Source organism: Maniola hyperantus, chromosome 9 (assembly GCF_902806685.2).
Source record: "Maniola hyperantus chromosome 9, iAphHyp1.2, whole genome shotgun sequence".
Lineage (NCBI taxonomy): Eukaryota > Metazoa > Arthropoda > Insecta > Lepidoptera > Nymphalidae > Maniola > Maniola hyperantus.
Window position 1 is genome coordinate 11,016,462 of NC_048544.1, and position 13,973 is coordinate 11,030,434.

Genomic DNA, 13,973 nt, shown 5'->3' on the forward strand with positions numbered 1-13,973 from the left:
CCAGATGTAGATTTTCACGTCACTAACTTTAAAAACGTAGGACTTTCATACAACTTTCGACCTGTCCTTTCACCCCCTTAGGGGTGGGGGGAGGGTGACACCTACGTCCTAGAAGAAACCTACTTGCCAAATTTCGAGTTTGTAGGTTTTATAGTTCCTGAGATTCCGTGATTAGTCAGTGAGTGAGTGGTATTTCGCTTTAAGATTAGCTATTTAGATTACCCAATTAAAATTAAAATAAATATTATGTTTTTGCTATGGCAAAGTCCGTGAAGAGGTTGCAAAGTTATTGTTGTATTGTTTTATTTTCATTGTTTTTACTAAAAAAAAATCTGCCAAGAGACTTAAATATCTATCTACGTACCTTTTATAATATTAATTAATTAATAATGCTGTTATTTTGAAGTTATTCTTTAAGAACGCTCGCTATTTTAGATATTACCTACTCAAACTCAAATAGTTTATTCCGATTGGGTAGGTACAATTCTTGCAATTTACGAAGGCGAGTGAACTTTACTTGTGGTTACGTCGGATACACGGGCATTGCGTAAGTGTGCGTGCATGTCAGACCAATCAGTCGCGAGCAAGCGATCGCAAACGCACACATTCAGTGTACGTCACTTATACCGATACGACTTAAACACAAGCATGAGCCACTCGCCTTCGTTAATTGCAAGAACTGTATTACTATAACATTCAGGAAATGTTTAAAATATTTTTTGTTCATACTAAGGCTAGGTATTCTATACAATTCTTTAACAGCAATAGAAAATGTATGAAATTCGGGATGAAAAAATATGTTTTCAGACATAAATTATATCCCTATACCTACAAATGCGACTATTAGTCGTCTAAAGGGTTGTTACTAATAGTCTTTCTGTCATCTAAAGGGTCAAATGTGGCCCAGAACAAAATCTGCATCCCGACTCCATGCAGTCTTGTCCTTCTTTTTTGTAAAGCGCGAAGCCAGTAGCGAGTCTTATGGCGTAGCCCATTTAAAACACTTATTTAAACATTTAACACAATATTTAATCACTATCATCATCTTCAACATCATCATCCATATCATCATCATCATCATCACCATAATCATGATCACCATCGTCATGAAAAATAAAACACAGATAAACTGAGAATCTTGATGATAACCATGATGATCTTGGGTGTGGTGAGCATTAGCATCATGAACACCATGATCATCATCATGATTCTTAGTTTATCTGTGTTTAATATTTTATTTATTCATTATAATATTCTACCTTACCTTGCCTTGTACTTTGCTCCAGTGTATAAACTATACTGTGTGCTTATAGCAATTGCAATAACTTTTGATTAACCTGCCTACTTGATATTTCTAACATCAAAATATTTAATTATAATAATTTACCATAAAGTTTAAATAATAGATAATTAAGTGAGGCAAAAATTATCTAATTATAGTCCGTACAAATTGACTCCTCAAGCGCCATTTTAACTCTATGCGTCAACTGTCATGTTGAAAGTACGGTTCACCTTTAAAATAAGGACTAAAATCGTACTTTTGACATGAAATTTGACACAAAAATTTAAAATGGTGCCTGAAAAGTTAAATCAGTCAGTCAGCTTAAAAAAATATAAAACAACTAATTTATGCTCGCGACTTCGTCCGCGTGGACTACACCAAATTTCGAACCCCTATTTCACCCCCTCAAGAGTTGAATTTTCAAAAATCCTTTCTTAGCGGATGCCTACGTCATAATAGCTATCTGCATGCCAAATTTCAGCACAATCCGTCCTGTTTGAGCTTGAGTTTGAGCTGTGCGTTGATAGATCAGTCAGCCAGTCACCTTTTCCTTTTATATATTTAGATAAAACAAATACATACCTACTTTAAAACAAACAATAAAACAAAGTTATTGTAATAAAATTCTGGGTAGTTTCTTGTAATCTTTTATTAATTTTCCCTTAAGCTCTTAGGACTTTTTATTTATTTAATATCGCTTTACAATTCCCCGGATAGCGACTGTTATACAAGAGTTAAAAATCTAATACCTATGGTTAAACCAACACCTTTAGGTTTTATTTAAGATGGCGTGCCAGCCAGGTAACCTCCCAGTGTGCCTGGGTTCTGCTGATCCCTTTTGGATGCATCGGGCATCCGTGGGGAAGAGTAGTATTCGGGCCGGTGCACCCCGGTAACATGGCTACTAACTTGTCGGTGCGCCTCGGTCGTGCAGAAGATTCATATTATAGTATAGGTAACTAACAGAATTATGACATGCAGCTATTTTAAACTATTACTGTATGTAAATTGCATATGCTATCAGTACTGTATTTAATTTCTAATCTACACTCAAGAATCTAAACGTGCCCGGCATCCCACCGTATTTTTCAAATAATTGGTCTTTCGGTCGGCAGGATTCATTGCTTGTAGCCTTATTTATTTCTTCTAAGTAACTCAAATGTTCTTTTGACGAAAGCACGTCAAGCCATTCTTCTGTAAAGTAACAAGATCACGGGTTAAAATAACTTGTCGGATCCAAGCCAGGTCTCCAAGTCTACTAAGGCGAATAGTTTCACTTCATTTTGTTAGTCCGTCTGTCTGTCAGAGCCTTATATTTAGTGTTCCAAAGGGATCGAGCCGTTTAGTCCGAATTTTAAGACGCCTATAAGGCTCGAAGGCTAAAAGACTAAAAAGCTCTTTAGCCTTTTTTCATTCAAGAGCCTTTTCTCGGGGCTTGTAGCTTTAATAAAAGACTCTTCTATTTAAAGGGTTTCAAAAAACCTAAAAGTCTCTCGTCGTTTCTTTTATGGCTAAAGGGCTAAAAGGCTCTGAGGTGAGTGAGGTGAATGAAGTTGGAACGGACGTGTGGAGAATCTGTTTTGATCGGCTCAACACTATCGACGTTTGTGGTTGTTGGAGTGTTGAAGTGCTGGCCGACTGTCTAGAGCCTGTATAAAATATTAAGTAACTTTTTAAACAGAGCACACTGATATTTAGATTAAAGGTTCGTACACACCTGAGCGGCGCGGCGCGCGCGGCGCTTCAGTCCGACTGCAGAATGCGTCACCTCAGGCCGCTCGACGGTGCCTACCCACAACAGTCCGTGTTCGGCATCCGCCCCGTGCGGACGTCTGTACATGCGCTCTCCGACTCGAGCCCCCCCGCGCGTGTTCGCCCCTGTGTTTCAAGTGCAAGTGCCCTTGGATCATCAGTGCCATCGGATTGTTCCTGCGTTGTGTGTAGTATTAGTGTAGTTCTAGGATCCAGGTTCCGTGAGTACACTAGTCTAAGCGCAGCATAGGTCCACACCCCCGTCACCAAAGGGCGGGGACTCACATTAGGGTCACACCTTAGGTACTCACCTCCCTGCCTAGGCAGGGGGGACCTTTGAGCCACCGGGTCCACTATGGGCCCCAACCAACCCGACCACCCCGCTCCCGGGCCCCATCAGGGCACCTTTTTTCCCCAGACATTCTACAATGACGTAGACTTGAGTGCCCTTTTGGCCGATCTCACGACCCGAAACCCAAGCTACCTCAATAAATTTAAGGTCGACCCGTCCCGGAAGCCTACGCGCTTCGACATACCACCGGAATCTCCTCTCTCGGCTATGACCATGGAGGACGACTCGGACTCGACATTGATTGACAAGGAGCCTCACTCCAAGACCCAACCTGGGCCTTCAGCCCCAAAACCTATACCGACCGACGTTAAGGAGCCTCACTCCGAAACGTCCCCAGCCTCCTCTGAAACAGAGGAATTCACGACGGTGCAAACGAAGGCCCAGAAGCGAAAGCTGAAGGCCTCCAAGTCCCACGCAAACCCACCTAAAAAGGTGGGCGTTGCAGCCCCTTCAGGGCCCGGTACTCAACCCACAACCTCCCAGGCAACCCCCGAGGAGGAGTCGGAAGACTCCCCCATGGAGGATTCGCCAAGGGAAAAGGTCCCTCCCCTTTTTATTAGGGAAAAACTCAGCTGGCAGCGCATCTTGCCACTGTTAGACCAGCGGGGCATCTCGTTCACGAGTGCCCGCTCGACCGCCATTGGAATCAAAGTCCAATGTCCGACTTCAGGCGACCATCGCCTCCTCACCAAGACTCTCCGTCAAGAGAATGTAGGGTTCCATACCTACGCTCTTCCCGACGAACGCGTTCTACGCGTAGTCATTCGCGGCCTTCCGAAGGAGCTCGATACAGAGCTCATCAAGACAGACCTCCTTTCCCAGGAGCTGCCAGTCCTGGAGGTTCACAGGATGTATCATCCTAGAACCAAAGTCCCTTACGAGATGGTGCTCGTAACTTTAGAACTTTCCCCCGCGGGTAAAAAAGTTAATAATATAACCTCAGTGTGTCGCCTTACTGGCCTCAAAATAGAGCCCCCCCGTAACCGCGGCAGGATGGGCCAATGCCATCGCTGCCAGATGTACGGCCATTCCGCAAGGAATTGTTTCGCCCACCCTAGGTGCGTAAAGTGCCTAGGGGACCACGGCACCTCCGACTGCCCCAGGAAGCAACCAACCGAGGAGCCCCCGAGCTGTGTTCTTTGCAGGTCTCAAGGGCATACCGCGAACTATCGCGGATGCCCTAAAGCCCCCAAGGAGCAAAAGCGAAGGGTCAAACCGGCCGGCCGCAAACCTACTGCAGCTCCCCAACCCACCCAAAAATTCGTCCCTGCGCCGGCTCCGGCCACCAACGCATGGGACAAACCCCTTCCCAGGACTAACCCTCCTGCGCCCAAGCCCACCCAGGCACCCCCGGCCAAGCCCGCCCAACCAGCCCCGGCCAAGCCCGCCCAACCAGCCCCGGCCAAGGCTTCCGCGTCTACGCCTAAGCCCCAGCCCCAGCCAGAGCAACCGCTCCATACATCCGCAGCGGCAAACGCTGCGGATAATCTCAAATTAATAGAAACCGTCCTCGCCTCTATTGACATAGTGGAGATGGAAATTTTCGCCCGGACCTTCAGGGAAGATCCCAAAACAGCCATTACCCAACACTTGGGTCTACTCATCTCCATAAATAACCTTAAAAACCTATAATGGATAGTACAACCAAAGGTAGATTAAAACCTCACTCCTTAGTGGTCGCGTTTTACAACGCGAACGGCCTTATCGACCAAATGGACGAAGTCCGCGAGTTTGTATGTGCACATCAAACCGACATTCTCCTAGTGCAAGAGACCTTCTTGAAACCTAGTAGAAGTAATCCCAGAATTGCTAATTTTAATATAGTCAGAAACGACAGGGCCACTGCTAAGGGTGGCACTGCTATATACTACAGAAGGGCTCTTCACTGCACTCCTCTCGATCCTCCACAACTAACCAATATGGAAGCGTCCATATGTCAGGTGAGTATGACTGGCCATCCGTCGGTCATACTAGCATCCGTCTATCTCTCTCCCTCGAAAGATCTGTTAGAAAGTGACATCCGCGCACTTCTCTCATTAGGAGACTCCGTTATCGTGGCCGGAGACCTTAACGCCAAACATCAAAGTTGGAATTGCCGCTCCCCGAACTCACGAGGACGCCAACTCGAAAGACTGACGCACCGCCCCGATCTTAACTTCATAGTTATAGCCCCTGACACACCGACTCGTTATCCAATGACCGACAATTCAACAGACAGACCGGACATACTCGATATAGCTCTTCTAAAGAACATCGCCCTTCAGGTGAGTCCTTTGGAGGTGCTGTCCGAGCTAGGTTCAGACCACCGTCCCGTCCTAATGCGGCTAGGACCCCCGCCCACCGCGGCCCCCCCGACCAAAACAGTCATTGATTTCAAGAAGCTCTCAGAGCATCTTAAGTCTATAGACTCAGTGCACATCTCTCAAATTCCTGACATTATAGGTAGTCTAGATGAAGCGCATGCAGCCTCACTGCACCTTACTAATCACATCCGCGATGCTCTAAGCGCCTGCTCCCGACAGATGCCGAACGGTTTCACCCGTCGACAGTTGCCGGACGACGCCAGAGAGCTCATCACAATCAAAAACGCTAAACGTAGAGCCCATGACGCATGTCCTAACGCCGACAACCGGAGAGAACTCTGGAGAGCCCAGAGGGAGGTAAAGGCTCGCCTTGCCGAACTCCGCGACGAACAATGGGACAGGAAGCTGAGTGAGCTCAAGCCATCGCATGTAGCCTACTACAGCCTGGCGAGAGCTCTCAAAGCCGACCCTGTCTCGGCCACTCCTCCGCTTTTACGTCCCAATCAACCGCCCGCCTTTGAAGATGTCGATAAGGCCGAATGCTTGGCCGATAGCTTAGAAGCCCAATGCTCCCCGAGCACCATCTCTGTAGACAAGTCCCATATAGAACTAGTCGAAAACAAACTAGCATCTATCTTCTCTTCCGCCCCAGGTGGCGATCCAATCCTCCCGACGAATAGCGGCGAAGTTCGTCAAATTATCAAAGAATTTCACGCAAAAAAAGCCCCAGGCCCTGACTCTATTAATAACAAAACTCTAAAGTTACTCCCCGACGTATTAATCAACCTCCTGGTTGTCATTTTCAACACCCTCATGGCGGGATGCTCCTTCCCCGACAGGTGGAAAGAAGCTACCGTTATAGGCATCCCCAAGCCAGGGAAACCTAGGAACCTCCCTACTAGCTACCGCCCCATTAGTTTGCTCAACACCCTTGGCAAGGTGTATGAGAAAGTCATCCTCAATCGACTTAGGTCCGTCGTAGAGGAGAAAAACCTCCTCAACGACGAGCAATTTGGCTTTCGAACCAGACACTCATGTGTTCATCAAGTGCACCGCCTCACGGAGCACATCCTTCTCGGTTTCAACCGATTCAAAACGAGAGGTATCCCAACGGGAGCCCTCTTCTTCGATGTAGCCAAAGCCTTCGACAAGGTGTGGCACGCCGGCTTGATCTACAAGCTTTACCATCTAGGCGTGCCCGAAAGACTCGTACGTTTACTACGAGAATTTCTCACCAATCGAACTTTCCGCTACCGTCTGGATGGAACCCTATCCTCCCCAAGACCTCTTCGAGCAGGAGTCCCTCAGGGCTCCCTGCTCTCGCCACTTTTGTACGCGCTGTACACCAGCGACATTCCCAGATCCCCTCATGTTCATATAGCCCAGTTCGCGGATGACACCGCTCTATACAGCTCCGACTTAAACTACCGGAACGTTAAAGCTCGACTCCAAAAGGCAGTCAGTAGCCTAGGCCACTGGTTCCGCCTTTGGAGGATAGAGGTTAACCCGGAGAAAAGCGCAGCAGTGCTCTTTCAAAAGTCCAAAAGGAAATCACAATACAAACTTCGACAGACTGAAATAACTCTTTACGACCGCCCCATTCCCTGGCAAACTAATACCAAGTACTTGGGTGTAACCTTTGATGATAAGATGAGCTTCGCCGCGCACATTCGTAGAGTCCGCAAGAACGCAGCGTATGTGCTCTCCCGTCTTTACCCCATGATTTGCGCAAAGAGCAAAATGTCACTTCGACATAAAGTCACGCTATACAAAACGTGCATCCGCCCAATAATGTCTTATGCCTGTGTTGCATTTGCACACCTGCCGCCCTCCTCTCTCAAACCTCTCCAAGTCCTACAGAATAAGTTTATGCGTACGGCCACTGGCTCCCCGTGGTACATGCGCAACGTGGACCTCCACAGAGACCTCCAACTCCCGACAATAGCTCATTACTTTAAACAGCTTTCCAAAAATTATTTTGAGAAAGCCATTAGACACCCCAACCCCCTAATAGTTGAGGCAGCGACTTACACCCCTGACCGAAACGACCCCCCAGATAAAAGACGCCCTAAGCACGTCCTTAACGACCCCGACGATCAAATCATGACCGACAATGCACCCTATCTCGTAGGGCTACACAATTCAACCTCATCACAGCGTCTTCGCCGGCGAAGACGAGGTCCCCGATTTCTAACGTCACCCGGACGTGGGCTCACGCCACGGCCTCGGGGGCGTACGGACTAACCAACAAAACCGACAACTCCACCCATCCCAACGTCATCCTAAGCCGTGGTCCGAGCCTCACAGGAGGCGCCCTTAGGAGGACGTTGCCCCCCGACCTCTCGAATTATTTCTTCGAGCCCTAGGGCTCACCCCCAGGCGGAGCTTCGCGCTCGCCAACCCCCCCGGTGACGCTGTAGCGGCCAATAGGGCCTACGCAGCATAGTCAATCCGAAACAACACAAAAAGGTGCCTACCGCACTACAACTTCAGTACGCGGCACCTCGCGTCACTTGCGCGTCACTTTTATACCCGTTCGCGTACGAGCAACAACGTCGCAAGATGAGCGACAGTGAAGAGGATTTGATTATTATTTCTGTTGTGCAGAAGAAGAACGAATTATCGAAGAGAAAAAACCGGCCAAGTGCGAGTCAGGCTCGCGCAATGAGGGTTCCGTACTACAGTCGTATTTTTTCGACATTTTGCACGATAATTCAAAAAATATGATGCATAAAAATAAATAAAAATCTGTTTTAGAATGTACAGGTGAAGACCTTTCATATGATACCCCACTTGGTATAGTCACTCACTTCGAAAGTTGAAAATACTAATTATTAGTTCATGACCACAATTTAATTTTTTTTGTGTGATCTAACCCTAAATTCACGGTTTTCAGATTTTTCCCCAAATGTCAGCTATAAGATCTACCTACCTGCCAAATTTCATGATTCTAGGTCAACGGGAAGTACCCTGTAGGTTTCTTGACACACAGACGGACAGACAACAAAGTGATCCTATAAGAGTTCCGTTTTTCCTTTTGAGGTACGGAACCCTAAAATAGGGGTTCGAGATTTGTGTAGTCCACGCGGACGACGTCGCGGGCATAAGTTAGTATAATATAAACACAAGTACAACAATAGGTAGGCATATTTCCGAAACTATTAATTCTACCTAGATGAAGTAGGTAGGTATAATATGTACATAATATATTATAGTTATTTAATCAGGATTATTTTTACCATTGATGTTTTCTCATAACGCTCGGAGAGACATTTATACATTTAGACACTGGGAAGGGGGGAAGCCGACATCCTAGGGGTTGGGACCTTTGAGGATATACTTCTAAGAGCATGAGGAACACGTCATGTGCCAAAAATTAAACCTACGTTATTTATTTTGAGGTCTATCTTGCCGATTCTTGCCTGTACTTTAAATACCTAACAAGATGCGCGTGTATCTTATTCGAGCGACGTACGCATACTGAAGCGCCGCGCCGTGCCGCTGGGTATGTCGCACTAGCGTCACTGCACTGCGCGTCGCTTCGCTGCGCTTCAAAATATTCTCTCCAGCCGTGACGCGCGGCAACGCGCGGTGAAGCGCTATGCAGCGCCGCTCTAGTGCGATATGCGCCATACAAAATGATAGAAATGATATTTTGAAGCTCTGTGCCGCGACGTGCAGCTCGCTGAAGCGCCGCGCCGCGCCGCTCAGGTGCGTACAAACCTTAACTGTAAAATCTTGATGGATGAATGGATTCTTGATGGTTAAATTTTTTAAACTATTTACTTACCATGAAGAGTTTTCAATGAACGTTCTTCACCACCGTAATCTACGGGAAGGATAGCTTTTGGAATGAAGTCATGTAAATCAGTAACACTTTTGAGGACCTTTACCCGGTTAACTATTTTAGCGCTAATCACTTGTTTTATTAACGTAACCATACCGTCAACGAATTTCGATTCTGATATAATGTAGATTCCTTTTATTCTCATTCCGTAGCCCTCCTGTAATATAAAGTGTTAGTAATAATATTTTTTATAAAAAACAAAAAAAATATATGTTCATTCATCGAATCCTCATAATCATCAGTAGGGAGCCGGCCGGCACCCGCTCCCTACTGAGCACGGGTTTCCTCTCAGAATGAGAAAGAAGGGTTTGGCCATAGCCTACACGCTGGCCTAGTAGCCGGTCTGCTAGTTTACTCGCTATTTATATTTTTAAAAAGAGAAAAAAAAATTGAAAAGAATACTCACAATTAAAACAGTCGTGGCTTGTCTAAGTTGGACAGGGTTTATTTTAGTCAAAACACTCATCACGTTGACCTCCGAGTAATCTAAGATTATGATGAATCCACTCAAATAATCGTGAGCTTTAATGTATTCTCCCAACTACAAAATATTAAATACAGTGTAAATGTTTGCATCTTATGTCCAATGTTCAAATCAAATCAAATAATTTATTTGCTGATTGTAGGTCAGTGATCCTGTCCTACCTGTGACAGTTTTGAGACAAAACATTATTATTATTCAAATTCCTTACTTACGATAAAGTTATGCCTAAAAAAGTGTATGGACTGTGAAGCTTCCCAATCGACATCTAAAAATTTGATGACATGTACCCTGTAGTGATCATCTGTTAATTTAGGCAACACAATCGAGTGGCTGAAACAACACCCACATCATGAAACAATATACCTATTCAATTTAAACAAGGTCTGATGTAGACAATTATTCAATTCAATTCCCAATTATTGGCTTTTAGGTGTGCCAGCTGGGCACAGAGTGTTTCGCCAGTGTCACGTTTATGGAGGTAGACAATTATTATTGAAATTATTATATTAAGTAAAATATGTCTTGCCGTTGTTAGTTTTGTAATATCGTAGTTTTTAGGATTCCGTACCTCAAAAGGAAAAAAAAGAACCATCATAGGATCACTTTGTTGTCTGTCTGTGCGTCTGTTCGTCTGTCCGCCTGTCCGTCAGTCTGTCGTGTCTGTTAAGAAAACCTATAGGGTACTTCCCAGTGACCTAGAATAATGAATTTTAGCAGGTTGGTAGGTCTTATAGCACAAGTAAAGGAAAAAATCCGAAAATCGTGAATTTGAGATTACATAAAAAAAACTTAAATGTATTCATGAAAAAATAATTAGTATTTTCAACGATCAAAGTAAGATTACTATACTAAGCTCATATGAAAGGGCTTTACCTGTAGATTCTAAAACAGATTATCATTTATTTTTACGCATAGCAGTTTTTGATTTATCGTGCAAAATGTTGAAAAACTTAGACTAGTACGGAACCCTCGCTGCGCGAGCCTGACTCCCATTTGGTCGGTTTTTTATCAAGTAAGAAATTACGCCAAAATAGATAATGTTGCAGGTCATAACTTTAAAAACAGATAATATAAGTTAATACTTAATTATACTGTTTGTTGCATTGATATAATAGGTAGGTAAATTACTGTAACTTTTTTTATGTTGAAAAGAGTAGCTGCTGAGTTTCTTGACGGCTCTTTGCAGATTTCCGAACTGGAAATCTAGTTCAAATTGGCATAGTGAAACAAGTCCTTCTACATAATTAAAATAATAAGATTTTGAGTTAATTTTAATTTAATTCAAATCGAATTTTATACGTACACAGCTTCGTACAATTGTTCAAAGTCAGTTTTACAATTAAATTTTCCAAAAAAGTGCGGCATCAACGTTCTCATCGTGCACATTTTGTCCAATTGTGATTTAGCTCGTTCTATCGACCCCTTGCATACAATAATTGCCGTTTCCAAATAACGATCACCTGTAAAAAAACATTCAAGCGCGAGTCGGACTTATACACAAACCCTCTAACAATTAAACCTGGAATAGCGGTGGAATAGTTATACTCTGTTTTGTCTTTTTCCTTCAAATGTCAAATTACTGATGACAGAGAAAGACAAAACAGAGTATAACTATTCCACCGCTATTCCAGGTTTATTTGTTAGAGGGTTAGGGTTTCGTACCATCGTACAAGATTTAGCACTAATGTAGGTACTTACTTTTATTTATTTTTAATTTGCATGGCTGCAATTTTGAAATTCGCCGTCTTGATTTTTTATTATTTACTAGCTAATGCCCTCGGCTTTTCCCACGTGGATTTAGGTTTTTAAAAATCCCGCAGTTATCGAAAAAAGATGCAAAAAGATGTCGCTACTAGATGGCAGAAACAGTCGCTTCAGTACTGAGTGAGCATACACATCACAAATTTCGTCACTGGCAGTAAGCGGGCTGTAGCTTAGTGGTTAGAGCGTCGGGCGCGATCCCAGGAGACGCGGGTTCGATTCCTGCCGGTTCGCAATTTTTGATATGTATTTAAAATTGGTACTGAGATATCTTGCATCTCGGAGACGTCCTACTACGGATAGGCTACTTTTTGTCCTGGTAAATAGAAAGTTCCTACGGGATTTTGAAAAACCTAAATCCAAACGGGAAAAGCTGTGGGCATCAGCTAGTACTTACTAAATAAATACTACCTAATTAAAATTTAAATAATACCTAATCAAACAATTATATTTTTGTGACAGTCCGAGAAAAACGAGCAAAATTATTGTTGTATTGTTCTATTTTTATTTTTTTCTGCTAAAACTTGTTCTAACAATAACCGTAGTTAGTAGGTACCTACCTACATTGTCACCTTTTATAATAGCAGTTTAATACTTAAATAATAACTCATGCAATTAATTAAAAATGCTGTTAAGTTATTTGGAAATTATTCTTAAAGAACGCTCGCTATTTTCAGATACGCAATACATACTCGTAGGGACAAAGTCCTGACTCACTTTCTGACTTATCAACACCTTGGTTGAACCCTTGGACCTAAATTAAAATATTGAAAATCTGCACAGAGGTTGCCTAGAATCCTAGATGAGGAAATGTTGGATTTTGGGAAGCGAAGCAAACCCGCAGGCAGTATTCTTCGAGAATTATTATAAATAGGAAAGTGTAGGTAATATGCCCTTCTATCTGTTACCTATCATGGTAGAGGTTATGTCCCGAAGATGGACACTAAGTAGCTACTTTTTAGCCCGGAAAATCAAAGCGTCCGTCCCCACTGGATTTTTAAATACCAAAATTCACGCGAACGAGTTGCAGGTGACGAGCTAGTATTACAGATTAATGTATTTCTACATTGCCCAAAATGCAAATATTAGGTATTACGGTAAAATTTAACTCCTCACGCGCCATTTCAACTTTTTGTGTCAAATTGCAATGATAAAAGTACAATTTTAGTCCTTATTTCAAAGGCACCTTTTGACATGATAGTTGACCTAGGATATACAATTAAAATGGCGCATGAGGAGTCAACGGACTATAAGTACCTACCTACCTGGAGAAGGTACTATAATTGGTACCTACATACTTGCACTGCTTTCTAGTTTTCGCCATTCCCGCTGCGGCTCCCGGTCGTACTTATATAATTTACGAAAATCTTACCGAAATCCTTCTTATTAAAATGTGGCTGCTTTTGAACCCATTCATTTAATAACTGTATAGCTTCTTTTAAGCTCCTCGTATCTAGGTTGTACATTTTATAAATACTTTGCATTGTATCTGGTCTCACTTGAAGGATCTTGTCTACTGGCACAAATTCCATTTTCAATACAAGCCTTGTACTTAGCTCCAATGTTTTAACTGTACTGACTGTACTGCGCTGATACTGCATGCTTATAACAATTGCAATAAGTTTCGATTTACTTACTTGATAATACCAACATCAAAGTATTTTGATTCACTAAGTAGGTATAAAGTTTAAATAATGGATAATTACGTGGCGCAAATAATTATGTAAGAGGTATTTAAAAACAATAATGTTTATAAGTAGGTAAATTGTAATAGGTATAACACATTCATAAAACATAATATTTTGTCCATATCACCACTAACCATATTATAAATGCGAAAGTTTGTTTGTTGGTTTGTCCTTCAATCACACGCAATGGCGCAATGGATCGACCTGATTTTTTGCATGGGTATAGTGAAAGATCTGGAGAGTGACATATGCTACTTTTTATCCCGGATGATCGAAGACTTCCCACAGGATTTTAAGAACCTAAATCCGAGCGGATAAAAGTCGCGGGCATCAACAAGTGATCAATAAAAATATGACGAGAAAATAAACTAGAATTTTGGAATTAGATAACATGAAGTAATGTTTTTTTTTTGAGCGTTCAAAGTTTAATGTAATGTTGTGTGATCACAATCTATATTTTCATAGTCCAGTTGGCGGTGTTACATTCCGAACCAGCGGCGGTGA

The 13,973-nt window shown here is 43.2% G+C and overlaps 1 protein-coding gene across 1 annotated transcript; it reads right to left on the bottom strand.

The window, feature by feature from the left end:
• Nucleotides 1–1,866: 1,866 nt before the first annotated feature.
• LOC138402818 (alpha-tocopherol transfer protein-like) lies at nt 1,867–13,514 on the bottom strand. Its single transcript, XM_069501101.1, has 6 exons — nt 13,154–13,514; nt 11,324–11,480; nt 10,233–10,350; nt 9,943–10,077; nt 9,480–9,693; nt 1,867–2,476 (listed from the first exon to the last, which is right to left on the bottom strand). Exons 1-6 carry the CDS (start codon nt 13,380–13,382, stop codon nt 2,322–2,324), a joined length of 1,008 nt encoding a protein of 335 aa, XP_069357202.1. The 5' UTR covers nt 13,383–13,514; the 3' UTR covers nt 1,867–2,321.
• Nucleotides 13,515–13,973: the final 459 nt, after the last annotated feature.